Source organism: Ambystoma mexicanum, chromosome 9, assembly GCF_040938575.1.
Source record: "Ambystoma mexicanum isolate Mex_15411 chromosome 9, UKY_AmexF1_1, whole genome shotgun sequence".
NCBI classification, from domain to species: Eukaryota; Metazoa; Chordata; class Amphibia; order Caudata; family Ambystomatidae; genus Ambystoma; species Ambystoma mexicanum.
Window position 1 is genome coordinate 1,285,667,569 of NC_090931.1, and position 26,434 is coordinate 1,285,694,002.

Below are 26,434 nucleotides of genomic sequence, written 5' to 3' on the forward strand. Positions count from 1 at the left end.
AGCGGCCAATAGATCAATCTTTGATTATCCTAGTGAATGGTGTACCTACAAAAGACAAACAAAATTGGCAGAAACTAGTAGACTTAAACAACGTTAGAGAAGTCCTGAAATATCTTAAAGACAACAATGAATACTACAAATAAATGAACATTGAAGAAAACCTGAGGAAAACCACTGAAATAATTCAGGATTCCTCAAACTGGACAATTTGAACCTCCAGATCCTAGACGATACACCATAGACGATACACTAGAAACCAATCAAATTCGACAAGCCAAAGGATCTCCAATCTGCATATGGGTAAAAAGTGTAGAAGCACAAGCCTTTCCTCTGCTTTTTCCTACTGAAAAAGGTGGAAGATACGATGAAAGTTCCACACAAATAACAGGATCAGAATAATGCTCTTTATGAATGTATGCTGAAAACTCCAAATTGAGACAAAACGTGGAATACATATTCCACCTCCTGTTTGAAAGTGAACTAGCAACTCTGTTTCACACACACTGAAAACAGGTTCCAATTTTCAAAACATGTCTGCTATGCAGCTACTCCAAAAGGTGCAAGAGAAAGATGAAGTTTTACAGTCCAGTATTAGAAATCTCTTGGCAAACATGCGTGGTACGAAAGAGTACTGGTTGCGACTTTGCACAGATGTACGGTGTATGCTATGCAACTTTGGCCCACCCACATGGTTTGTTTAAGTTGTGCAGAGTATGCATGGCTGGGTTGCGTTACAGCTTCTCCCCTCGTGGAAGGGACGGGGACCCTACTGAGGCTCCCTGGGACTGCCGCTGCACTTGGGGATGGTCAACCCACATGGGAGACAGCCGTCCAAAGGCCAGGGACATTACCCCTGACAAATCCTGGAGTTCTGGCTGGCCTGCGTTACAGCTTAACACAGGCCAGCAAGAACTCCAGGGCGTTTGGAGGTGATGTCCCCAGCCGTGGGCATTCATTTCCCATGTGGGTGTACCTTCCCCAAGCACAGCAGCAGTGCCAGGGAGCCCCTGGCAGGGTCCCCTTCCCTCCCTAGGGGGAAATGGGGGAAATTCTGTAACGCAGCCCAGCCAGTGCTCCAAGATGGGCGGGGGTGATGTGCCTGGCCTTGGGCGGATGTCGCCCATGTAGTTTGATCATCCCCCAAGCCCAGCAGAGGTGCAGGGGAGCCCAGCAGGGTCTTGACCTTTCCGGGAGGGAGAAGCTGTAACGCAGTCCAGCCAGAGCTCCAGGAAAGTCTGGGGTAATGTCCCTGGCCTTGGGCACCCGTCTCTCATGTGGGTCTTTGCCAGGGTTTGTGGGTAATACATTCTGGCGCGATTTGCGCAAGTCAGACATCTGTGGATTCCCACGGGTGTCTTCTTTTTGGAAATGCATGGGTTCCCTGTTTTCCTTGGTGGGTGCGACACCCCAGGGCCAAATCTGTAGGTTGGTTTCCCCAAACCCTTTGGGTGATAGCAGTGGTTTAGTATTTTCCCTTTGCGCCCAGGTAGGTGCACCCACACATGTGAGGTACTGTTTTCTTCGGGACACCTGTGGGAACGCGGGAAGGTAGGACATGTGTTGTTGGCAGCATGTTTCTGTGGGTGGCCAGAGTGAAATATCTGAAAATTGTGTGGGGGAAGGGTGTTTGCCAAATTTTGGAATTTGCTGGGGATTGTGGTTAATAGGTTCTGGGGAGATTTGCGCAAGTCAGACCTCGGTGGATTCCCACGGGTGTCCTCTTCTCGGAAATGCATGGGTTTCCCCGTTTAACTTGGTGGCTTCGACACCCTATGCCCAAATCTGAAGGTTGTCCACATGAACAAAATTCCACAAAATCTGCTCTGCCGAAGGACTTGGCGTTACCAGAGGTTTAGCCTTTTCCCTTTGCGCCCAGGTAGGTGCACCCACACATGTGAGGTACTGTCTTCGTCAGGACACCTGTGGGAACGTACGACATTTGTTGTGTTTGCATGGTTTTCATAACGTTTTGACACACTTGCTGCTGTCACACAACCCTTTCATTTCCCAAATGTGACCTACATTTAGTTACTGCTTTAGGCACTATACACGTTTGTAACCTGTACAAGTCACCCTTCAAAAGGTCTGCCTGTGCTCTTTCACAAAATGTATGCTTGCCCTTCCTCACCACATTTCTTTTCCTTATTTACACATGCTAGGTTTGTCTGTTTAGGCCGCAAGCATAAAAATCCTGTGTAACATGGCTCAGTTTTTGGCTTGTGGTAATGCTTGTTTTGTGAAACATTATGAAAAATGTGTGACTTCCTAACTGGAAGAGTCGGGAATGTAGCGGAGCATTGTTTTTCTCAAAATTCACAGAAACCATTGCCCAACCATGCCCACCACATACCTTTTTTTTCCTGTAATTTTCCCGATTGCCCCCCCGCCCCTCCCCCACTATGGAATTTTTCCCTACATATTTTTTATTTTTTTTATTTTTATTCATTTGTTTTTGGTGGAATGCACCTTTACAAATGTTTGTACCTTTCCAAATATTTTAGTATAAACATATATTTTTACATCTGTTGAACACATAAAAGTATTAGTAAACATGAACATCATATTCCACTAATAAATTCAAATCAAACAGAGCTTCAAATTAAGTCATACAAATTCTCAATAACAGCTATATCATTTCATCGTTCTTGTCGATCTTAATCACTCATATAGCAGCCTTTAAGTTTTTCCTCCAGAACAACAATGAAGCGTATTAATGCCAATGTCGCCGTCTGCGATGTCCCTACCATGCATTGTGACCATAGCAACTCTCTTGATAGAGCTAGATTACCGTTATAAAATTTTCCCAGATGAAAACTTCTGATGGTTTCAAACTAATTACAATATATTAGCAGGTGTTTGAGCGACTTAGGGCTATCTTTGTTGCAGCAAAATCTACAACACATTCCTACTCCAAGATTTGAGGCTTTTGACCAGTACTTCTTTCTCCCGTATGTATAAGATTTAATTTAAATCTCATTGGAAATGGTGGGATGGTTATAGGATGAAGCGTGCGTTCCCTCCACCCCTCCCCCCACCCCCATGTTGGTTGGTCCTGAAGGATGGGGATGATGATAGGTCAATATAATGTGCCTGCCCCAAGGAGGCATAGAGGGTGCTGGCCATCTGGCTACATGTAATACGTGCCAATATAGTGCTTCTTTTCTAGGTTTATTCTGTACGGGAGGTTGGGTGGTGTGGGTAGGTAGGGGATCTTATGGAAAGAGGTGCTCAACAATGTGCTTTAAGGTATCTTTCTGGATTTGTTAAAAATTAATAAAGTTTGGAACTTGTCCAACTATTTAGTATTCCTCCGAATGCTTAAATCTATTTGGTACTCCCCTAGTCACAAGGGCCTTTATTCTCCTACTGCTTATACTCTGAATCCAGCGCACACTCTGCACAGGCCTTGCTGTTAGAAAGCAACACTCAAAAAGGTCCTGACTCGCTTCGAAATCATGAGCAAGGAAACTAAAAAGTATCATTCTTTGCCTCAAGTAAGTGTTAGCGGAATGGGGGAGGCAGTCGTGTTAAATCATTTAGTGATGCCTGAAGTTGCTACAGCGAATGTTTTGCTACACCCGCCTTCAGATAAGGACCACACCAGTATCCTAGCGTTAAGACTTGCTGACGCATATGGGCTTGGGGGCTGCTCTTCCGCTTCTGCCAAAGACTCATTTGAAACCTTACTAAAGCGAGTGGGGGGTAGACGGTTTGTTTATTTATTTGTTAATGCGCGCCAAACCCATGGGTAGCCGGACGCAACAGTTTACATGAAGACTTAAGATTGTTACAGTATTTGGCATGAGTATTTACAACACAGTGGCAAAAAGAGCAAATATATCTGAGACTATACAAGCATATGCATATAAAACACAACTGCAAAAAGCAAATATATACAAGAATATATACAAACATATACCCAGAAGCAGGGCATGTCTTGGGGTGTCCAGGCAATGGGTAGGTCGTGGCTAGGTAGGAAGCTAGGTGTAAGTTATGTGTCACTGATTATCTTGTGCCTGAATTTCGGGTTCGGTTGTTCCGTTCTGAGGTCAAGTGGTAATTTGTTCCAGCAGTGAGCAGCTTTGACAGGAAAGCTAGTTTGTCCTGCGGTGGAACGTTTAAACCTTGGAATCTCTAGTTTGGAGATGTTAGCAGATCTCGTGGGTCGCGTGGATATTTTCCTGTTAATTTTTCCCATAAGATACGGGGGGCTAGGTTGTTTAGGCATTTAGATGTGAGGGATGCTGTTTTAAGTAGGATTCTGTCCGTTATTTTTAACCAGTTAACCTCTTTCCTCAAATTAGTGATGTGCTCTCTGTAGGGGATATTTATTGCTGCTCTTAGGGCATTGTTCTGTAGTCTTTGAAGTTTATCAGTGATTTATTTATTGGTTCCAGAATACAGGGCATTGCAGTAATCTAACCTAGACATAAGGGTGTTAGCTAATGTAATGCAGCTGGCACTGGAGAGGTAAGGTCTAGCTGCACGAATGAGTTTGCAGGTGTAGGTAGTGGAAGAGGCGAGGGAGTTGACCTGCTTCTTGAGAGTAAGGGAAGAGTCCAAATAGAATCCCAGGGTTTTAACCACAGACATCACCTTTATAGGGTTGTTATCAATGCTGAAGGATGTGTAGTTTGGACATAGTTTTTGGATGTTGGCTTCAGAGCCTAAGATTAGTAGTTCTGTTTTATCGTCATTCAGGCAGAGGCTGTGTGCGGCCATCCATGCCTGAATGAGAGTGTATATCTTGTTCACCAAGGCTGAGTCTGTCTCGTAGTCGTCCGAAAGGGGTTTGAGGATCTGGGTGTCATCTGCGTAGTTCGTGTAGATGACACCCAATCTGTCCAACTTGTTAAACAAAGGCTTGGTGAAGATATTGTACATGATGGGGGAGACACAGGATCCTTGTGGAACACCACAGGTTATTTTGATAGGGTCAGCTGAGTTGGTGGTGGAGAAGACTTGCATGGTGCGATTTGCTAAGAAGGATTGGACCCAGGCTATAGCATCTCTGGTGAAGTTGGCGGCAGATTCGAGGTGGTTGCATAGGACTGCATGGTCCACCAAGTCAAACGCAGCCGACAAGTCCAGTAGGAGGAGCAAGGCTGTTTTCCCGTTATCCTTAAGTTCCTAGATTTGTGTCTTGAGGTCTAGCAGAGCTGTTTCCGTGCCATAGAGTGGGCGGAAGCCAGATTGCCGTTAGCCAAGCAGGTGGTTAGCCTCCAGGTAATCCTGGATTTGTATGTGGGCACCTCTGTCTAGGATTTTTAGTAGAAAAGGCACTATGGTGATTGGTCTGTAGTTGGTGGGGGTAGTGGGGGTCCAGAGTTTGTTTTTTCAATAATGGGAGGACCCATGATTCTTTGAGGTTAGTGGGTACCGTGTTGGATTTAAAGGAAGAGTTTGAGCTTGGAGATGAATAGAGCTAGATCCCTAGCTGCGTCCTTTATTAATTGTGCTGGGCAGGAGTCGCCCCTACAGTTTGAGGGAGAGTATTATTTTTTCTGTGTCAATTATGGAAATAGATTTGAATCTAAATGGAGCAGTGGTCTTATTCTCCTGGGATTGGGTATTTGTTGGTCCAGAGGTGGAAGTGTGGCCTTTTTATTTAGCAATTTTACATTGAAGCAAGGAAATTTTGTTAGCAAGGGCGTTTTGTATGTTTGTGCACCAAGCTTTGTTTTTAGGGGCATTGTCTATTGGTTGAATGGGGGAATCCAGCTCGCGGAGGATGGCGAAGAGCTATTTAGTATTAAAGTTGGCTTTTGCGATCATGCCATTAAAGGTGGTGGTGTTGGTTTTGATAATTTCTTTTTTGTAAGATTTGGCAAATTCGGTTAGGTTGTTTTTGTTGTATTCAGTGGGAGAGTGGCGCCAGATGGATTGTAGCTTTCTTTTTTGTAGTCTTAGCGATTTGAGGTGGGGCGTAAACCAGGCGTTTAAATGGGCTTCCTGTTTAGCTTTACGTAGTTTGGCTGGAGCAACTGCGTCTAATGCTTTGGTCATAGCATCATTGAAAGTATTTACCAGGGTATCCGGGTTGTTACTTTCCAGTCCCGATAAGGCTGGAAGGAGGAGAGGGATAATGTTTTCAGCAGTCATGTCCTTCTTGCTTCTGGTTGGGAGAGGGGGAACCATGTTGTTGATTTTGGGGCTAGGGAGATCCAGAGTGGTGCAGAAGGTTATTAGATAATGATCCGTCCATGTTTGTGGAACAATATCGGTGATACTGATGTTGAAGTTCAGTTCCGATACCCAATCGAGGGTCCTTCCTTTGATGTGGGTGGGAGAGAGGACTTTTTGATCAAGGCGGTGGTCCTTGAGCAGGGCTGCAACTGACTCTGCGTGTTTGTCAGTTTCATTAAAGCCGAGGTTAGTCTCCCAGTAGTAGGGTTTGGGAGTGGTCTTTGGGGTGGCACCACACAGACATGTACCTCCAAAGCGGTCCCCTTACTGTGAACTCTGGCTTTGCGCATGCTCAACAAAGGAGTGTACACAACGGAGATGTGCCGTACTGTTGAATCCTCTTCCGATTCTGTACCCTGTGCCAGCAAACAATTCTTTGAGTCGAGCTGCCCAATTCCACCATTAGACAACAAGGTTTTTGGGGAAATTAATGTTTCCTATTTTTCCTTTCTTTTCTCTTTGCTTTTTAGGTCTTTTATCTTTTTTCTTTGATTTGTCGTTTCTAGGCCTGTCTTGTATTTCGTTGAAATGTTCTGTAAATTAATTGTATTTTTATTGTGATAAATATGTAAAATGTTGATTTTTTTAAAAAAAATATTTTGTAAAGATCCATCTGATCCAAACAAATAAAACAAAAAAAAAGACCGCGTCTGCTAACCCAAGGCGCACTCACTCCCATTTCTATAGTGCCTCGGAAAATCTGGGCTCTCTGATGCCGGCTTGTCCAGTAGCCATAGATGGTATCGAAGAAGAGGATAACGTATTTTGCCACACAAACGAATGTACTGCTCTGTCCTCAAAGAAGGCTGATATCAGCAGAATTATAAGCCAAACTCTAAGCAATTTGCTTCAAAAGACCTGCTCTTCAGTGACAACAGAAGAAACTCGCTTGAAGTATTATTAAATAAACTTCTAAATGACCATACCCGGATAAAAAAGAGAGAACATGTTAAAGCACAGCGCACGTCATACCTGCAAGTGCAGAGCAAACTCCTATTCAACCCACTATGGAAACACTCTCAGCAACAGACCAAATTTACTTGGGTAAAGAGTCTCTCCAAACGAAGAATATATTCTAGTATCTCACCCAGTGTTAGCTGTTCCCAGAGGAAAAAAGTTAAAATGACGAATACTTGTCTAGAGAGTCCCTCTAACTCTCTAGAAAGGGAAAGTAATATGGGCAGACGCGCTACATTCACCTACCCTCAAACAGGTGGATCTTCGTCTGACCTCTCCTCTTCACTCTTCCTTAATGGAACGTCCATTTCCCAAAATAAGACCACCGAATAAGTTCCTGAGGAGTGGCCCTCGGCGTGCTAGTAAGGGCAATGATTTACTGGAGAATGCTCAGTGGACGAAAGACTTGCAAGCTACCATAATATCCTCAATGGCCATAACAATTGCCCCTTTTATCAAGATGTGTGAGCATCTCAACGAGAATATCGAAGACCTTTCTACTTTGGTCACTACAATGAACACACAACTGTTAAATCTTGAAAATGACACTTGTTGTAAGGAGGTGCTCCATGGCATGAATAAGAAGAGTGAGGTGGCCTTTTTTTTTTTTTACAATGACCGAGCAAACTAAAAACTCATTTGGACAAAAAACGATTAGCGGCGGCAGCTGAAGAGGTCTTGGGCCTCCTTTAAACACAAAGGCATTGTACCTGAGTCTGTCGCCAAAATCAATTGTGCGACGTGCCTGCATATGTCGTCTGTTAATGGAGCAGAGACTAAAGTCCACTCTAATTTGGCTATGCCCGACACAGAATTTACTGTAAATAAGTTTGCCACGAGTGTGCAGTCTCTTGCAGTCACTCTTTTCTGTCTACTGTTCCTGTGGGAGGTGCCTACACTGCTGCTTCACTACAAGACTGCTTCCACACCACAGAGCGGGCCGCGGAGTGTGGCTTCGAGTGTGCAGTCTCTTGCAGTCTGTGCATGGCTGACATGGCCCTGGTGCCAGACCCAGCAACCCCGCCACTGACTCAAATTATGGACTAAGTCAGCCAAGGAGGAGGGACGCTTGCTTCGAAGCGCGCGCCCTCGCTTACTTTCAACAACTAATCAACTTCAACTTCATTTGCCCCAGAAAATGCCATCGTCAAAAGTGAGTCAAATCCCACCCCACATTCCTGCTTTGCATTCAGTCTGCGAACAAGGAGAAAATATGGCTCAGCAGAGCCTTCTTGGCAAAGATCGAGTGACCGCGGCTCGGGAAGTAGAACGAGCCTTCTTCTTACCTACGGAGGCGCTTGCAGCGCCTCGTCTTCCTCCCAGGCCGTCCATGCCGCGGCGGGCTCCCTCACAGCTCCAGTCCCTGGTGGCCTCCGGAGGGAGGACCGAGAGCTGTGAGCGGGGGGCTCAGCTCGCCGGAGTCCAGATGGTGGATTCGAGGTTCCGGGGCGCAGAGGGGCTGGTCCCCGGCCGCGACGCAGACTCGTCCCAGATGGCTCGATCACCGGTGGAGTCGGCGCGCGGGAGCGAGTGCCCGCCCCCTTCCACCTCGCTCTCCTTTCCGTCCACAGATCGATGCGCAGCGTCATGCAGGAAGACAGCCCAGGAGGGCAAAACTGGATCATTTGTTACTCAGTCCTCCCGGATCCACACAGTCGCTCAAGTGCATACAAACACAAATCAGAACGACCCACCCCCTCCCCGTTGGCTTTCTGCACAGCCACGAAATCCTCACAAGGGTCTGATTCTATCAGATTTAGACGAGCAGTACTCCACTGTCGCTCTCCACCCAGAGACTTCCTCCCTTTCACGAGATAAAAATCCGAAAAAACATCGATGGACTGAGGCAGACTCAACTGAAAAAAGAAAAAAATGACCTTTGAAAGCGAAAGGAACGCTAAAACGAAAATGCCTGAAAAAAACGAGCCTCCCAAATTTCCACATCAAAGACAGGGGGCCAAAAAACAAACAAAAAATCATGGAAACCAGAATCTACAAAGTCTTCAGTGGCAAGTCTAGTCACAGACTTTAACGCATTCGCACCGGTTACATCACGTCGACAAGAGGACCTCACAGATGAAGAAATCTTAAAGGCGGTCAAAATCTGCCAACCCTCCCAAAAAAACAGAAAGAGGGATTCGACCGCAGAGAGGCCCCCAAAGACCCAAGAGGACCCAAAAGGTCAAAAGTCTCATCAGTTTAGACACGAGCCCCCGGGCTCCAACCGCCCCGACAAATTCTCCTGTGCCCATCACAGGGACTCCACCCCCAGTCATACGAATCGGGTTCATGGAAAGCCTGTCCCCTTCTAACTTCAACAGCTGGGAAGAAAGTGGAGAAATCCTTGGAAAATACAGCCGGTGGGTTAAAATCTGCTAGGCAAAAAAACTCCCAGAAGTCCAATCCACGAAAAGGAGCAGTCGAGAAATCGGGCGTCTCGAGCGCCACAACTGGACCATCTATCGAACAAGGTTCCTTTGTCACCGAACGATCAAAACATCGACAGGGCATCCCCGGAATAGACGTTGAGCCCTCAAAACCTAGACCCACTATCTTTTAGTAGTGCACCTCTGCTCCCACACCGATCCATTTCGGAAGGTGTTCCACTGGACCACAGATTCAACAAGCCCACCTCTGATCGGGAAAGGCGAGGGTCACTAGATCTTCCACTCCCACAGCCAAAAGGCTGCTCAATGAAAGCTACAGACCAACTTCACAACCAAAAAAAGTGTATGTCAAAGCGACACTTCAAAGGAGTCCCCCTCGAAAAATAAGTTGGACATATTATCTATTATGTCAGCTGTCACTATTGCTTTGGCTCCATTTACAAAACATTATGAAGGGATCAATGAAAACCTAAAAGATCACACCTCTATCCAAGCGATGATGCACTCAAAATGAATCTTCTTAGAAGGCTACATCACCGCCTTGGACGAGCATCTAAAGACCCATAACAACACCTCTGAAAACAATCGGAAGAATGTCCATATTTCCATTTATGAAAATTCCATCGGGGGTGAATCGTCTGGTGCAAGACTTTCCACACTACTTCAACCTCTTCCTCCCGCTGTAGACCAGCGGCAGGCCCCAGAGGCCAAAATTTCCAGAGTGGAAATCGAAGAAGTCATTGACATCATAGAGGATCCCCGGCCTACTCCACAGCACCAAAAACTAGCCTTGAAGGCAAAAGACAGTGACTCAAGCAAAAGGGGCAAAAAGAACAGAAAGCCGATGTTTGTACAAACAAAAAAATGCCCAATGCCGGAAAAACGGTGACCTCCCTCGTCCTTCAACTTGAAAAGACAAAAGATAGGGAGGACTCGCCTAAAACTATGGAGGACTTCTTGGCGGACGGCGACCTGATGAACATTTCACAGCACATTGACATCGAGCTCGACTCCCTCCAACCAACTGAGGAAAAAAAAGAAAAGAACCAAGCCAAAACAACGCCTATGAAATTTACTTTTCAGGCTGAACTTCTTGGAGACGAAGCCGAAGTATCTCCTCCGTTCAGCACTTTGGAACACCAAAGATTAAAACTTCATCAGTCTCAAACAAAGAAGACACCGATTTCACCAAGTTTTCGAGTAGTCTCCTTCGCTTCTCCACGGTCTGTTCCCTCATCCACGAGCAGAGGGAAGGATCCTCGTCCTCAGTCTCGACACCACAAGAGCGAAGGGCAAAGTCTTGAACAAGCCTCCACACCAAATTACCGGCAAAATTCGGGGCAGAGCCTGAAAAACGAAAAACGATATAAATCACAATACAGCTCCAGAACTGAGAAATACCACAAGGAAAACCGGCATACACCGGTGTCACCGATAAAACTGGAACAGGACATAGAAAATAAGGACGACATAATCCTCAACAGACGGGGCATACCTACCCTGTTTGGCCTGATTCCAGCTTTACACCGGATAAAGTCTGCGGATTTGAAAATCGTAGACCCCTACCACTCAAACCACAGCGCCAAAGCGTACCTATTCCTGACCTCTAGGAGTGTAAAGAATGAAATAGTGTGCGCAAATGAGGCTCTCTTATTTGGGGTATTCTCTGGAGAATCAAAGCCGAAAATGCCTAAACGAGCGAGAGGGGGCTCCAGCTGTAAGGTCTTCACCACAAAAACATCGAAGGAAAGAAACCATTACCTCAAGCAGAAGCGACGCCTTCGAGCATAAATCAAGTGAAAAGTCTAAAGACAAAAGGCCAGCAAATCCCTCCACTGCTATGCGGACGACTTCGGCGTCCAAAACCCAAAGTAAAAGAACAACCATAGAAGACAGATTACTCACCACCCACAACGTGACAGCTGGAACAGAGGCAGAAAATCGACAAGTCCGAAAATCTCTGGCCAGACAAATATCAAAACAAGAAAGCTCCTCGCCAATGTCCCAGAAAAGAGACAAATTACAGGGACTGTCACACTTAGGAAACCTTTCGGCAGAAATCAAAACGGGCAGAGGGGTGAAACAAGGCTGCCCACTGGCCCTAGCACTGTTCCTGGCAACGACGGGGAAAAAAGATTTCTCCTGTTCTTTTCCACCATCTCTGGGACCAGTCAAAATTAGTCGTCTTTTGTATGCAGATGATCTCATTCTGTGTGATCAAACCCAAATTGGCCTCCAGAGACCCTTAACGAACCTACTCCTCTATACCTCAGAAAACAACTTGAAAATAAACAAAGACAAAACCAAAATTATGGTTTTAAAAGGGGGATCCAAGGAAAAAAGACACAAGACATTTAGATGGTGCTTAGAGGATACAGAAATTAAAAAAGTAACCAAATACAAATACCTGGGTGTGATAATGGACAGCACGAATAAGGAATCCTCGATGCAACAAAACCTTCCCATCACAGGGCAAGGCGATTGACAGGAAATTTGGGAAATTCTCAACCATACCTGTTATCGAATTTTACAAGAAAAAAGTTGTCCCGTCAATCACCTACGGAGCAGAGGCTATGCCCCTATTACCAAAGAAACTCTGGCCAAAACTAGAAGGGCAGTTTTGGAAAGCGGTCTTGTCCCTCCCACAATCAACCTCGATGGCAGCCATACGGCGGGAACTCAGCCTCCTATCACTCTCGGCAACAGTAAACATAAATGGTTTGCGTCTATACCGAAAATGCATCACAGAGGAAGGAAAAGAACTATGGTCTGCTAAACAAAGAAATACAAGCATAAAGAGTGAAAATGTTATCAGACTGGAAAATGGCCAACAGGGCCTTACTGGAGTCAGTTGCCTGCTCCGAAGATGACCTTATCACAAACCCATCAAGAGTAACTAAAAAATGGAAAAACTCTGACTGGATCCAAACACAAGAGAGGGCTACAAAACACAAATTGCTGCAGAAACTTCCACAACCGTTTAGTAACTTAAATGATCCAATGAGTTAAATAAAAAAAATCCCAAATAGGGCGGCTCGAAACTCTCTATTAAGAATAAGGCTTAATCTTCTGGATACAAACGAAATCCGCGCCATTAGAGGGCTCTCAAAAACAAACAAATGCCGCTTGTGCGACAACCACATTGAGTCAATCCGCCACATTCTCACGTCGTGCCCCAAAAATCATCAACTCAGACACAAGTACCTAAACCATCTACTAGCGGAAGAACGTGGGTGGGACGAAGAAAAATGGTGGTGTAGATTAATTGGAGGAGACCGAACAACCTGGTTACTAGCAACAGTAAAAATTCTGGAGCACACAATGCATCTGCTAACATAACCAGGATACCGCCCTGCTAAAACATTCGAAACATAAACATAGACTTTTCTTATTGTTCCCTTGGGACACACACAAATAAAAAAAATTTTAAAAAAAGAAAAAGCAGTGGTGTGTATGGAAACAGGAAATGTTCCTGAGTGTACAGAAGCCTCCTCTCTAGGCATAATGGCCGTCCACTTGGAACCATCTCATCCAGTGGTGTCCAATGAGCTGAAGGTGGGGGTTGGCATCACATCTTCGGAAAGTGAAGATCGAGGCGCTTCACAACCATGACCAAATGACATAATTTCACAAGGCTCTATGACGAACATTCCCTTTGCTGCGGCCCTAAAGGTAAGCCAATCCATTGGAAAGGTAGCCTTAAAAAATCCCGAAAAGGCATCAACGTCCAGTGTAATTACTAGCCAGCGACCTGCAACAGAGGAGTCTGCCGCCTGGTCTTGCTGTTGATACTTCTCAACCTGAGTTATTTGACATATTTAAAGGTAAACCTAACAACAAAATGCTGAAATCACCGAAATCTCAATCTGCGAGTGGAATTTAACCAAAAATCTACCAACAAAAAAACGAAACGGGGAAAGGATTCACAAATTCCTACGCAATTTAAAGACTGTTAACGTAACTGTAAACAGAACGATTGTTAAGGATAAAAAACATGAAATACAGCAAATCTTGGAAGTCCCAGTCAATGCCAGTGGAAATGGCAGCCGAACAAATCTGCATTAGTGACGTATCTGCTGACCTGATGAACATGTCAACTTATGAAGAAGAAGTAGTCTCCGTTATGTCAGAGCCGGCTTCACCTATGACAGAAGAGTCAGAGGCGATAGATGTTGAGCCTCCTCGTGTAGCCTCAGTTGAGGTTGCGTGTGTGGCTCGCACCAACAAAGCTTCAAGATCTTGCCAGTTAATTCTACCACCTACAGTGGCCGAAAAGTGAAAAGTGTTACTTTTATGACTCTTGACGAAAAACGAGCTAAGCTGGCAGCTCAAAATCAGTTGGTATGTACTTTTACATGTTTAAAAGATCCCACACCTAGAAACCCCATGCCTACTCTTAAAATGGGTCCAGATGGAATTAGTCTGTTGGGCGATGCTCCAAATGGTGTACCTACTGTTTACAAGTGGTCATCAAAGACTGATCCTGCTCAATGTGTGACGCTCAATTTAATCAATTAAGTGTCCCAACAATGGGTCAGACCCATTCCCAAACAAAGAACGGCAAAAAGAAAACCATAGTCACTCACAAAACACAAGCTTCGCATCGATTTATACTGGAAAGGATAGAATCTTCTGATGATCTCTTTTTAAATCGCCATAACGTGCTATGGCTCTGTCATCTTGTGCCAAGTCTCAGAGCAATTGAATCAGAAGATTTGAAAGCTGTCGAATTTATCGACGAAAGCAAAAATGATGCAGTGATTCTTCATCTGCAATCCAACCTAGTTGCCGACACCATGTTAGAAGCGTGCCGTTGTTAATGTCACTTGGTTTTGACATTTCTAAAGTTGTGGAAAGCAACATGCCCAGGATTATTGATAAAGGCACAATCCGGGCGAAAGAATCTGCTTCCAAAATGAAGCAAGTTCACCCGACTAAAAACACTGTTGCTGAGCTGCCCACATCAGCCTTGCTGAGCAGAAGTCGTCGGAATCCAGAATTACCACTCAAATTTCAGATGGATGAACATATAAGGATATCTATTGAAGGCACTGAAAGCTCATCTTCAAACATAGACGCCACTGACTTGATAGCCAGTGCAGTAGACAAGAACAATGATTCGTCTTGGCTCGCTGGCACGTTAAACATGGAAATTGACAAGTAATACCAGGATCAAGAGGACACTGCAGTCTACACCTTGGGTTCCTGGAACACAAGAGGGTTGCACCTTATTTCGACAGCTTGGGCAGAAGATCTTGACCTCGTGTGTCTACAGGAAACTTGGATAACGGAATGCCCATCACTTGAAGGTTTTGAAGTAGCACTAAACCCAGCGATAAAGCATTCAAACGGAAGACCGATGGCTGGGCTCCTTACTGCAGTAAAAAAAGGCTATGGCTTTAGGATTGAGAAATCTACCAACATCTCTCCATTTATCCAGTTGCCTGCTGTGACCCTATCGCAAAAAGACAAGTCATGTCCCGCCATTATACATCATTAACCTTTACAGGAACCATCTGGCAGCTGGATCTCTCTTTTATTGACCAAGTAACAGCTGCCATTGACGATCTACTTGCAAAAGTAAATGCAACAGACCTGCGGCGACTTAAATATTGACTGTGACACAAACAAGGAGTCATCCGGTTGTAAGAAGAAGATAAACCTCCGCCAAGAAGATGTGGCTCGTCAATGGTGCCTAGAAATCGATCTCAGAATGCTGGCTATGTTAAATGGAAACACAGTTGGAGACATTCCAGCCCAGCCAACTTGGAGAAGACTCGGCCAAAGTTCTGTACTTGACTATATATTAGTGTCTGAGTCCATTCACACGAGGACAACTCGCTTGGAGGTCACAAATATGACCCATAGCAACCACAACATGGTCAAGCTAAGATATAAATGCCCTTTATTACGGGAAAAAGCGGAATGGCCGTATGAGGTGAACACCGGAGCAAGCAGGACCCGCTAAAACCTCCTTGAAGGTTAAGTAAACTGTATTACATGTAACTTTCAGCAAGAACTGGATTCAATTGAGTATCAACATCTTTTGACGCAAGAATATAAACACAGTCTGAAACATTCGGAGTTTGTACCAAAACATACATTTGATCTTGATGTTTTACAGCGGAAAAGAACAATGCGGCTCGAAATAAGAAAGTTAGCAGGATCCGAATATACCATGGCTCATGATCTCAAGAGAAGGATCAAACAAACCTATAAGAACTGGTTAAAAGCGCATATGGCAACCATGCTACAAAATGACTCTGAGCGTATGATGTCAGAAATGGAAAATAAAAACTCCTGAGTTCTGGAGATTCGTTAATAACAAATTTGCATCTCAGCATGCCTTATAGACTAATCTGGTCCCAGAAGCAGCGTGGGTGTTGTTCTATAAGAAGTTGTTTCATAAAGATTCCAAGATCGATGAATGGAAACCGCCCATCTTGAACCACTGGGACCTGGAGTTTGAAAGGGACATCTTAAACGCAATTAAAAACGTGCGTGCTTTGAGGGCACCTGGCTCAGACGGATTGACGAATTATACCATCAAGCGTAGCCCGGAGCAATGGGCTGATTTCTGTGTAACTCTCTTTGGAAGAATTGCCAACAGACGTGCCACCCCGAAATCGTGGTAGAGTGCTGTTGTGGTCCTCATTTTTAAAAAAGGAGACAGAACTAACCCGAAAAACTTTAGACCTATAGCGCTTCTTGTTGTTTTGGGGAAAATCTACGCAACTCTCCTTCAACAGAAACTCCTAAAACGGTCCATGGAAACCAATCACTTGGACCCGAGACAAGCTGAGTTTGTGAACGGAGTAGGATGCGGCCTAAACCTGCTTTTGTTGAACTTGCTAAAGATGGAAGCGCTTAGAACTAACTCCAAGGTCTATTTAGCACTCGTAGACTTTTCCCATGCTTTTGATAGTATAAATCGTGACCTGATGTGGAAAAAACTAAGCATGTGGAACTGTTTGTCTAGTCTGCTAGATGCGATCAGAGAATTACATAGTGACACTTCAATCAAGATCAGATTACACTCTAAAGGCACGTTATCGGCCCCTATTTGCACATTTAAAGGCGTCAAACAAGGCTGCCTCTTGGCGGCCATTATTTTCAATTTGTTTCTATCAGATATTAATGACGTCTTTAATGGAGCTGCCACGTTTCCACCAAAAATCCATGGATCGCACATTAATCACCTTCTTTATGCGGATGACTTTATTGTATTAGATCTGACTCCCAAAGGGCTTCAACGCAAACTTGGTATCCTTGAAACCTACGTAGCAGCAAATGGTCAATAAACAAAAATGTGAAATATTGGTGTTTGAAAGATTGACCGGAAATGGTGCGGGAAGTAAAAAATTAGAATGGCATCTTGACAAAGAAATCCGGAGGATCATAAAAAATACACCATACTTGGGTATGAGGATTAATGCTAACAGAAATGATGCGCCATGGCCCGAAACTGCAAAGAGTAAGTGTCGACAGTTGGCATGCCAAGCTGCTTTGATCAACAAGCAATATGGAAAATTTTCATTGAAGCCAACTGTCACTTTTTTCCAACAGCAAGTAGTGCGGAAAATGGGTCGTATCTCAATCCAGGCCAGAGTATGCTGGAACTTGTTAACATTATTTAGGAAAACAACGTTAATGACTGCAGCGCCCCAAGTAAAAATAGTACATAATCCAAATGCGGACAAAGGATATACCATTCTTTCAATATGGAATGAACAATGTCTCGAAGCTCTAAAAGATCATGAAATTAGCTTAAAAACACTTATTGAAAATCCGGACCTGGCAAAAAAGAAGCTCTGGAGATCAGGCTGGCGCCTTACATGTGACCTAAGGTCCAAATCTAAATTGATGAGTGAAGTCCCAGGCGAAGCTAGAGCATATGGTCAACTACAAGCAATTTAGGCTTAATGTGCTGGCGACCAAAGAACGATTAAGCACCTATGCCCGGTATGCTGAATTGGATCATATATGTCGCTTTTGCAAATCAAACAAGGAGACACTGAAGCACCTAACATTGTTTTGCTTCGAACCCAAAGAACTCAAATCATGGGCCCTGAGATTAATAAACACCAAACACTGAGTGCTGATGACTGGTGGAAAGTTATGTTCGACGGGTCAAACAGATCAGCGATGTTTGCGTTTACTACTTTTTTGCGAGTCGTCATAAAGGAATGTCTTGACATCGAGCAAATAAATCTTGAACTTGGCCATTAAGGAGCACGTTTTATGAACCTTGAAATGATAAATAATTTGTGCTAACTTAACGGATGATGGTAAAATGCGTGATGGAATAAGAGTGTCATTGTTTTGTATTATTTAAAGGTTTGCTTAAACTTAATATAAAAAAAGTATCATTCTTCTAGCGTGGCGGGGATACAAACTTGCAAGTTCCCCCTTCCTTAATGCAATCTAAAAATAGGGGAGATTCCCATGCTAATGAAGACAAAGTGGGGCCAAGACTGCTGGAAACAATTCCAACAGGGCTCCTATGCGGAAAAAGAAAAACCACTCACCTGTCCATGACAATTGTGGAATCCACAATGGTGGCTGATCTTCGTGTAACTTAGGCAAGTCACAGTCTACCAGACCTTGGTTCTTTGTGAACATTCTACCAGGGAACCATTTGCCACTGAGGTGATTCGCTGTACCCGCCTGCCCACCCCACCCTCATTCCCGGAACCCTAACAAGCCTTCCTAACATTCTTTTACTGGTATTATTTAATTAGGGTGCAAATATGGGTACATCTCACCCCCTGGTGAAATTTTCCTTGGCAACGTCATCACTGCATAATCAAACCTGGGCAAGTCACCTAACATTACAGCCCTAAGAACATAGGTGTCCTCTATAGCATCAAGTATATTCCATGGGAGGGAAGATCCTTTAATTACTGATAGCCAGCAGATCAGTGTGGCAGTGTTGGATGTTCGAGTAGGAGTTTGACAGAGGCTGGCGCGATCGAGGAGCACTAAGAGGGGAGTGCTGGAGGCTGAAGGCGAGAGTTTGAAGGAGGTTGGAGGAAAAGGTAGTTACCATCAGAAGGAGGAGAGTTGTTGTGGAGAAGGCTGATCATCCGAGCGAGAGGGGACGTTGGAACGAGGTTGGTGTGAAGTGCTTCAGAGGTCGAGAAGCTTCTGTCCAAAAGGAAGGCATTTGTCATCTGGAAGAATAGATCTTTGAGAATGCTGGATGAGGAATGGTGTCCACTAGGAACAACTAGGGTGGGAAAGGAACCACCAGGGAGATGGCAGGCTAGTAGGAGGTAGTGAAAGCCCCTTAACACCAGTGGCAGAGAGGGAAGAAGTGAAGTGGGAGTCGCAACCACTATACCCGAGGAAGTGGGAGATCAGGTGCTCCTCATTCGCTCTAGGATGTTTCCACAGACCAGGTTGTTAAAGGGCAGAATCTGGAGGTGGTAGGGGGAGATGCAACATGGTGCAATCTCACAGGGGTCTGAAAGAGGTGTGCCTTGGGAACCAAAAAGCGAGAACACAAGCCCTAAGCTTAAAGGGGTACAGCTACCACCTATACCTTTTGGAAGAGTTAGTCTGGCTTTTCCCAACCCTATGACATGTTGGCCACAGAGACCTTAGGCATTGTACTCAATTGACTAGGGTTCGGCAACCCCATGAAATCCGGAGACCAAGACCCAGGGACCTCGTTTGTACATGCAAGCAAGACCAGAACAGTCCAGAACTCCCAAGAAGGCGTTCCTGCTGAGGCAAGTTGAATTTGAGTTTCTTGATTTCTACACTTTTACGTTTGAGTTGGTATGTACACTTTCCTTGTGCCACAGATGGACCCAGATATGAGGATTAGATATTTTATTATCAATGTGATGGACTCGACTGGTGAATGACGGTAGGCAGACCATACTAATAGGCCATACTAATAGTAGATCACTAGTCTCGCCCTCGTCCTTCAACCCTACTCCCCAACACATGATCTTCTGGAAGACCAGACCGTTAACTCCTACTACCCTGGTTCTAACCTAGTCTTTCAATGAGGGCATAGGGTGCCTGAGCTTTTTCCATCTTACTCCCCGAGTTCCCCAATCTGTTGGTTCAACAAGGTTGGGATGCTTCCACAATGTGCATGTGTCTCTCACTCTCGATCATTCTCTCCTCCCCTTCGCCTCTACCTTCCTAGGACCTCTGTCCCCCTCTACAGCCAACCCCTCTCCCTTCTCGTTCATTCTTCCTTATTCAGATCTTCCTGCACTCCTCCCCATCCCTACTGCTACCAATTCCTCCCTTCTGTTATCCAAGCTCCCCCACTACACCAATTTCCTCTCATACTACCCTCCTCTTTCTCTCACTCTGTACCACTCTCCCTTTCCTCTGTGCATTCTCCCCTCTCCCACACTATTCCCTCCTCACACACTGACACCTACACTAGAATCATTAGTCTCTCAAGCTTGTTACCACTCACACACAGTACTTTACCACACTCTCATCCAACTCTTCCAGAAACTCCTCAGTACTCCTCTCCAGCATTCGCTCTCTGCCACATGGTCTCTTATTCCACCAACTTTCCTCCTGACCCCCGCTCGAACATCCCTCTCTCATGGATCTGAGCATGGGGCTTTTATAGCCCTACCTTCCCTGATGATCACCTCCTCTCCCTTCCCATTGGTCCTGGGTGTGGCCTGTTCGCTTTGGCCATTTTCCCTCTGTACTTGCCCCGGGGTGTAGGTTTTCACAGAAAATGTTTTCTAGTCCACTCATGACCCCACCCTCTTTTAGTTAATCGGTATTTGCTATGTTTAGACAATTTGGTGTTGATTGGTTATACCACGTTGACTTCTCTTCCCCCGTCCCAGTGAAGTATACAGCTTGCTAGGTGATATGGTGATCATTGGTGGAGTGAGATTTGGAGCAGTTATGCTTTTCCCTCTCGCTCGGCTCATTCTGGTGTGGCCGCAGTGATTCATGGGTATGCTGTAGTACAGCAAATAACAAAAAAGGACTCTAGGCATAAGAGGCTAGAAGGCAAGGTGGAAAAGACATTGGTACCAATAGTTTTGTAGCACAAAGCATGCTCAAAGGGTCACAATAAGGCGTACTACCCAGGTTGGCAGGGGACTCCATTGCTGCTTAGCAGGGTCAAATCCCCAACCCTGTCTCACTTAACTCCCCTATATTCCTTCGAAAAAAAGTAAAACATCATTGTTGGACACTAGCCTTAATAGCCTTCAGTGGTGCTTTTATGAGGGTGATCTGTGAGCCTGCTCAGTGACAAATGGTGATGAAAGCTTCTTGGTGCCCACCAGTTGTTTAAGCCAGTTCCCAAGGAAGGCCGAAGCATTTCAGCACTTTGCTCTTTCATGCAGTCCCACTATACATATTCTGAAAGGTTGGAACCGTGCCTCATCATCTTCGACACATGACCTTAATGTGGCCATCTTCCTCACAATCTTTGTTCAGCTCTGCAAAATCAAGAAGATGCATCCTTTCAGCTTTTTCCATTCTCTCTGTGATCTCATCCACCACCAGTATTTGGGATCTACGCTACGCAAGGCCGGCTCCTGCAGTAATGGCAAGATGCGAGTGGTACTGCTCCTAGAATAGTTTAATCGAGTACTCTTCTGGTAGCTTAGGAGCCTGATGGTGTCTCAAAATGCTGACCACCCCTCTGCACCACATTTAACAGTGCCAAATCTCTCCTGACTGTGAAGAGGAACCAAAATCTAAGGAGCAAGCAGCAGCATTTTCTGTAGCTAAACTTGATTGGCAAATCTTGCGTCAGTACTTAAGCAGTACCTACAGGAGGGCTATTCACTTTGTAGCTTACTCCTATTTGTCTGTAAGCTGGTCTCCTCTCTCATAGATTCCAGCAGGATGGCGTGGGAAGCAGCCACGGCCCCCTTCAAAGAAGCAGTGCCTTCAAAGTAGGATTATTAGTGGGCTTTGCCAGAACTCTCAAAGCTGTGTCATTGTTTGCTCACTCCACCATCAACTATTCCTGTCAACACTACTCTTCTGCACAAATGCCCAGTGGACATGGCAACCACAGCTTCCCCAAGCAGTGAAAGCTAGATGGAGCTTAGGCCTGAATCTATGAAACACAGGCTAAGCTTCATCCTTCCCTGATCAGTGTTTGCCATTATATGTTTTGTGCAGCATGTATACCATTTATCAGCCATTTCTCCCAATGCCACAGTTTATCACCTGGTGACCCTCATTCCTCAGTAGGGATGCGTGGTGGCCAGATGGTTTAGACACCGCAGAGAGTAATAGTACTGCTACATATGGCTCATCTTCACCAGTGACTTTCTGACTCGAAGCTTTGCATTTTTTTGTGACTTTTAAACTTTTTTTTTGTTTTGTTACTACAGAAAGCAGGCTGTAACCCCACCCCCCTCTTTCATAACTCGCCACCTCCAATCTAAATTTTCCAGGTGTGAGATATTCATTGATGCTTTATATATATGGCTATAACCCCTCCTCTCCTGTCCTCACTGTTAATAGTTTGGATGATATAGTTCTCAGGTACAAGCTTGTGAAACATAGTTTGAGACCCAATTGTAAACCATGTTGCTGTCAAGCAGATAAGTTCCAAATCTAGCTCTTGAACTAATTATCCATCTTCCACAGCATGTGCTACTGCTGAGCGCACGCTCAAGGAGGCTATTTTTATGACTGTCTTAATTTTCTATCTTTGGCATTCTGTCCCTTTTGTCCAGTCCATATGCTCGGATTTTGTTAAGACATCTGAGATGTAGATGGCCACACCCATTGTCCCATGATTTCAACTGTGTGTGTAACTTACATTATTTGTAAGCCTGTCCATCTTCTTCTAGAGGTACGGTAAGGACAGCCAGCTACCGCGTCAACTAGCAGCGTTTCTCGCATGCCACAAACAGGCCTAAAGAAGGCTTCGCATCAGCGCTTTGCGCTGCTGCGTAGCAGTTAAGGGCTCTGTCGGTCGCGAGTGACGCTTCACCTAACGCAACCTGTGCTCGTGCCTCTGGGATGTGAAGTCCGTGTCTAGCTACACGCGACTTACTCACCCAAGAGTCACGCAAAACAGGTACAAATGTCTAGGTGGCATACAGATTAGCAAACAAGATATTTAAAACTTATTAAAAGGACAAATTAAACAATTACTTTCCCTCCAACCCCCCCCGACTTATTTAAAATTCCAAATAGTTTTTTTAAAAGGTTTGTGCAACCTCCTCCCACGGTTCCTTTACACCTGCTCCTCCTTACCCATCTCAACCCGGCTCCCCCTACCCCCTGCAACGTCTTCTAAGGAAAATGATCAACCTCATTTGGAGGGGCAAGAAAGCGCGCATTCCCCGGAGAACCATGATGAGCAATCCCAAATTGGGAGGATTGGGGGTCCCGGACCTCCGGAGATACCAAATAGCAGCACAGCTAGCCCACATCAAAGCATGGGGAATCGCCTCGGGGTGCCCAAAATGGGTGGAGATCGAACAGTCCCGTCTCTCCCTCCCCCTTTGCTACCTTCCATTCATCCCGACCTCACTGCGCCGATATTGGCCAAACATGCTGGTCTCCGTAAGAGCCTGGGACTGGGCCCGCAGACACACATGCATCCCGGGGGGCCTGAGCTCATTCTCTCCAATTTTCCTTAACCCAGCCTTCTCCCTGGGCTTCTGCCCAGCGAACTTTAGGAATTGGGTGGCGGGAGGACTCGAATCGCTGGGGCAGCTCTTTGTGGAGGGTGCCCCGCGAACCTTTGAACAATGCAAGATAACCTTCCAACTTGCGGAAACGGACAGGTTCACTTATGCCCAACTGCGGCACTGGTCCTCCCACCCCCAGACGTGAACGGCAGCGACACGAGCTCCCGCTCTGCTGGTACTCTCCTCAAATGTCCTGCCAGCCCGAGGGAAGATCTCGGCCCTATATAAACTACTGCAGGATGACCCCCCTCCTCACTAAACCCTCCTATATGTCCCAATGTGAGGCGGACCTGGGACATGCCATAGAGGACCAAACCTGGGCGGACATTTGGTCGAGATCATGCACGGCCTCCCCCTGCATCACCAATCGGGAATGCGCCCACAAACTGCTCCTACGCTGGTACTCCGCCCTAAGGCCCCCCCCCTCTCTGCCTCCACTACTTCCAGCAGGCGATGGACCTGCATTGTTGGTGTCTTTGCGGTCTTCCATGATCCTATTTTCACATCTGGTGGACGTGTCCCAAGGTAAGAGAATTTTGGTCCCAATGCCTTGCCGCAATAAAAGATATCACCCAAGTGGCTATTCCTCTGGCCCCCGAAAATGTCCTCCTCGGGATCCCGGTCCCAGGCTCCTACCCAAGAACCGGAAGGAGGCCCTTATAACCCAACCCCTGCTGGCGGCCAAAATTACTGTGGCACGCACCTGGAAATCCACTGAAGGCCCCCTGATGACCCTCTGGTGGATTAAGCTTTGGGACTTACTGATAGCCGAAAAGGTCACGACGGCCAAGGCAGGCTTTCTCCACCGATTTACGAACATATGGGCGACGCTGTTAGACTATGACCAGGACTATCCGGCCCTAACCTATAAGCCACGCCTAATCGCGAGGGCCCTGCACTCAACTAGCAAGCACCCATCGCTTGACCCGGCCCAATGAGACTGCGAGACTAGACCCATCCGGGGGATAATGGGGGAGGGACGAGGGAAATGTCAATGTATATGCATCGCTGGGGGCAGCAAGTAAATGTTGATGTATATGTTCACCTGTGCGCTGATTTATAAATAAACAAATTAAAAATATCTGCTTAGTTACTCAAAATGCTGGTCTGGAAACCTTCCGGATAACGGACCGGATAGTGCAGGTGCTGTGGAGCTTCACGGGCCTGCTGCCATCTTGGTCTGGCTCACTAGCCCCCCACAACTTTTTCACTTTAATCTTGCTGCATGGTGTGGTGTTTTTCCTTAAATTGGCAAACAAAAAATGGTGCAGATTATAAAAAATGAATGCAGGATATTTTGCAGGGGCATTCCACCAGTTAAGTTTGCTCAATTCAGCGTCAAGCCACTTGAAACACGTGTGTATAGGCGCGTTACAAATGCCATATCATATCATATCATATCCACCCACCCCCAATTTCAGGCCAGGTTTATACAAATTGGGAACTATAGCAATGTAAATTCAGGGGTATTCTCGGGGATGTTCTTTTTGTCAGGGACTCGCCATGTGATCAGCGGTCTCTGACCATTGCTCCTCATCGCGGTTCCTCACAAAGCAGATTTCCGCACATAAACAGTGCCCCGTTCCTCCAACGTTGGAAGTTGCGCTGGCAACATTGGGGACGCCTTCACTGCAGATGGCGTTGTTAGTCTGTGTATACTGTTGCCAACGGGAACGGCCGTTCACACGGTCACATGACCCATGATGACGTTGCAGGTCCCGCCTTTCTATCGGTGTAAATACCAAATAAACCCAGATGCGACTGCTTGTGAGTGAAGTTGCTTATTGATCCACAGCTTTTGACTCGCCTGTTATCGACCCCGGCTCTGCTTTTGGACTTGCCTCTCGTCTTACCCTTGCTTTCTTGCTTCCAGATATTTTACCCAGCCTTGTTCACAGACTTGCCTGCTTCTCGTTTTGCATCCTTTTGCCCGACAACACAGACACTCTGCTTCGACTCCGGAACTCAGCCTTCCTGCTGTTTGGATTGTATTTCTGCCCGCACGTTGCTGATTATATTTTGTTACACAGACTGCTTTGTGGCTTGCTTCAGAGCCAGTGACCAGACTAGAGACGCTCCGCTGATCATTGTGCACCACCCCGGTCGTTAGTGAGACCTCGTGCCTTCGGGAACTAGGTCCCACTAACGCGTTCACTTAACCATCCTTTTCCTCTCTCGTTTCTTGGGCTGGATTACCTGGATATTGCTGCTCATCTGGTCTCCTTCTCATCTTTGATTCCGGTAAGGCTTCACCATATCCAGTATTTCACTTATCTTACTGCTACATCAAAGGTATCTTACCCCTATTGCTCTGTTTCTCTAGAAATCCCAGACCTATCAGAAAACTCCTTGGTAACATCAGCCTTCCTGAATCCTTCGCCTACAGTTACTACCCAGGAGTTCTCACCCCCGTTAAGAGGTTAGACATTCTCACTCCTGATTACGTGTACCTCGTGTTTGCTGTTGTGCACCTGATTGTTGGCCTTTTCTCATTACAGCTAGCATTGGTTGCAGTATTCTAGTCTCCGCCCTGCTCTTTCGATTAATCCCTCTATTGGTGTAATTTTTAATAACAGAGGTGTGCATTAATGGGAATCTCTCCCTCCTTGTGAGGATACCTAGACCTATCGGTCTAGGTTTCTGTATCCAGTACTCTCCTTGGAGTGCAACAGGATTCAGTTTTGGACCCATGCCTGATGAGTTGCAACACTCTTTGGGACCACCTGCAAAGCTGACAGTTTGGTGCGCTGGGTATACACATGCTTTTCCGTAAAATAATGGTGACCTGAAGAGTGCAGTGAACTATGAACCTGTTTTATTCCAAGAGTAACCTTTTGTATGTGAAACTGTGAAAGATGGAGTGAATTAATGTGTAGCCTAATATGCAGATATAGTTTGAACGTAAGAAGACACAATAGTTACTGCTTGTGTTAATAATTTGTCTTTATCCTGTAAAGTATGTACCTGTACAGAAATGTACGCTAATACAGTGACTTTTGATTCTTTTAGATTTTTAAAGACCTCATCAAGAATTGCTTGAAACTCACAGAAGAGATGCATTTGAAATCCATTACCTTTCCGGCAATAGGAACTGGCAATTTAGGTTTTCCAAAGCCTGCAGTTGCTGAATCAATGTTTGCTCAAGTGATCGAATCCAGCCAGAAGAATAATTTCCAGAGCCTCCATGAAGTTCACATTATGTTGCATCCAAGCGATACAGATAATTTCACGGTAATGTTC

General features: G+C 45.6%; 1 protein-coding gene across 3 annotated transcripts in view; it reads left to right on the plus strand.

Annotated features, from left to right (window-relative positions):
- The window catches only part of LOC138489065 (protein mono-ADP-ribosyltransferase PARP14-like), a 1,946,959-nt gene that overhangs the window by 647,521 nt on the left and 1,273,004 nt on the right, over nucleotides 1-26,434 (plus strand). For all 3 annotated transcript variants that reach the window (XM_069616628.1, XM_069616629.1, XM_069616630.1), the window contains exon 9: nucleotides 26,204-26,425. In XM_069616628.1, coding sequence (XP_069472729.1) covers nucleotides 26,204-26,425 — 222 coding nt within the window. The remainder of the gene's footprint in view (nucleotides 1-26,203; nucleotides 26,426-26,434) is intronic.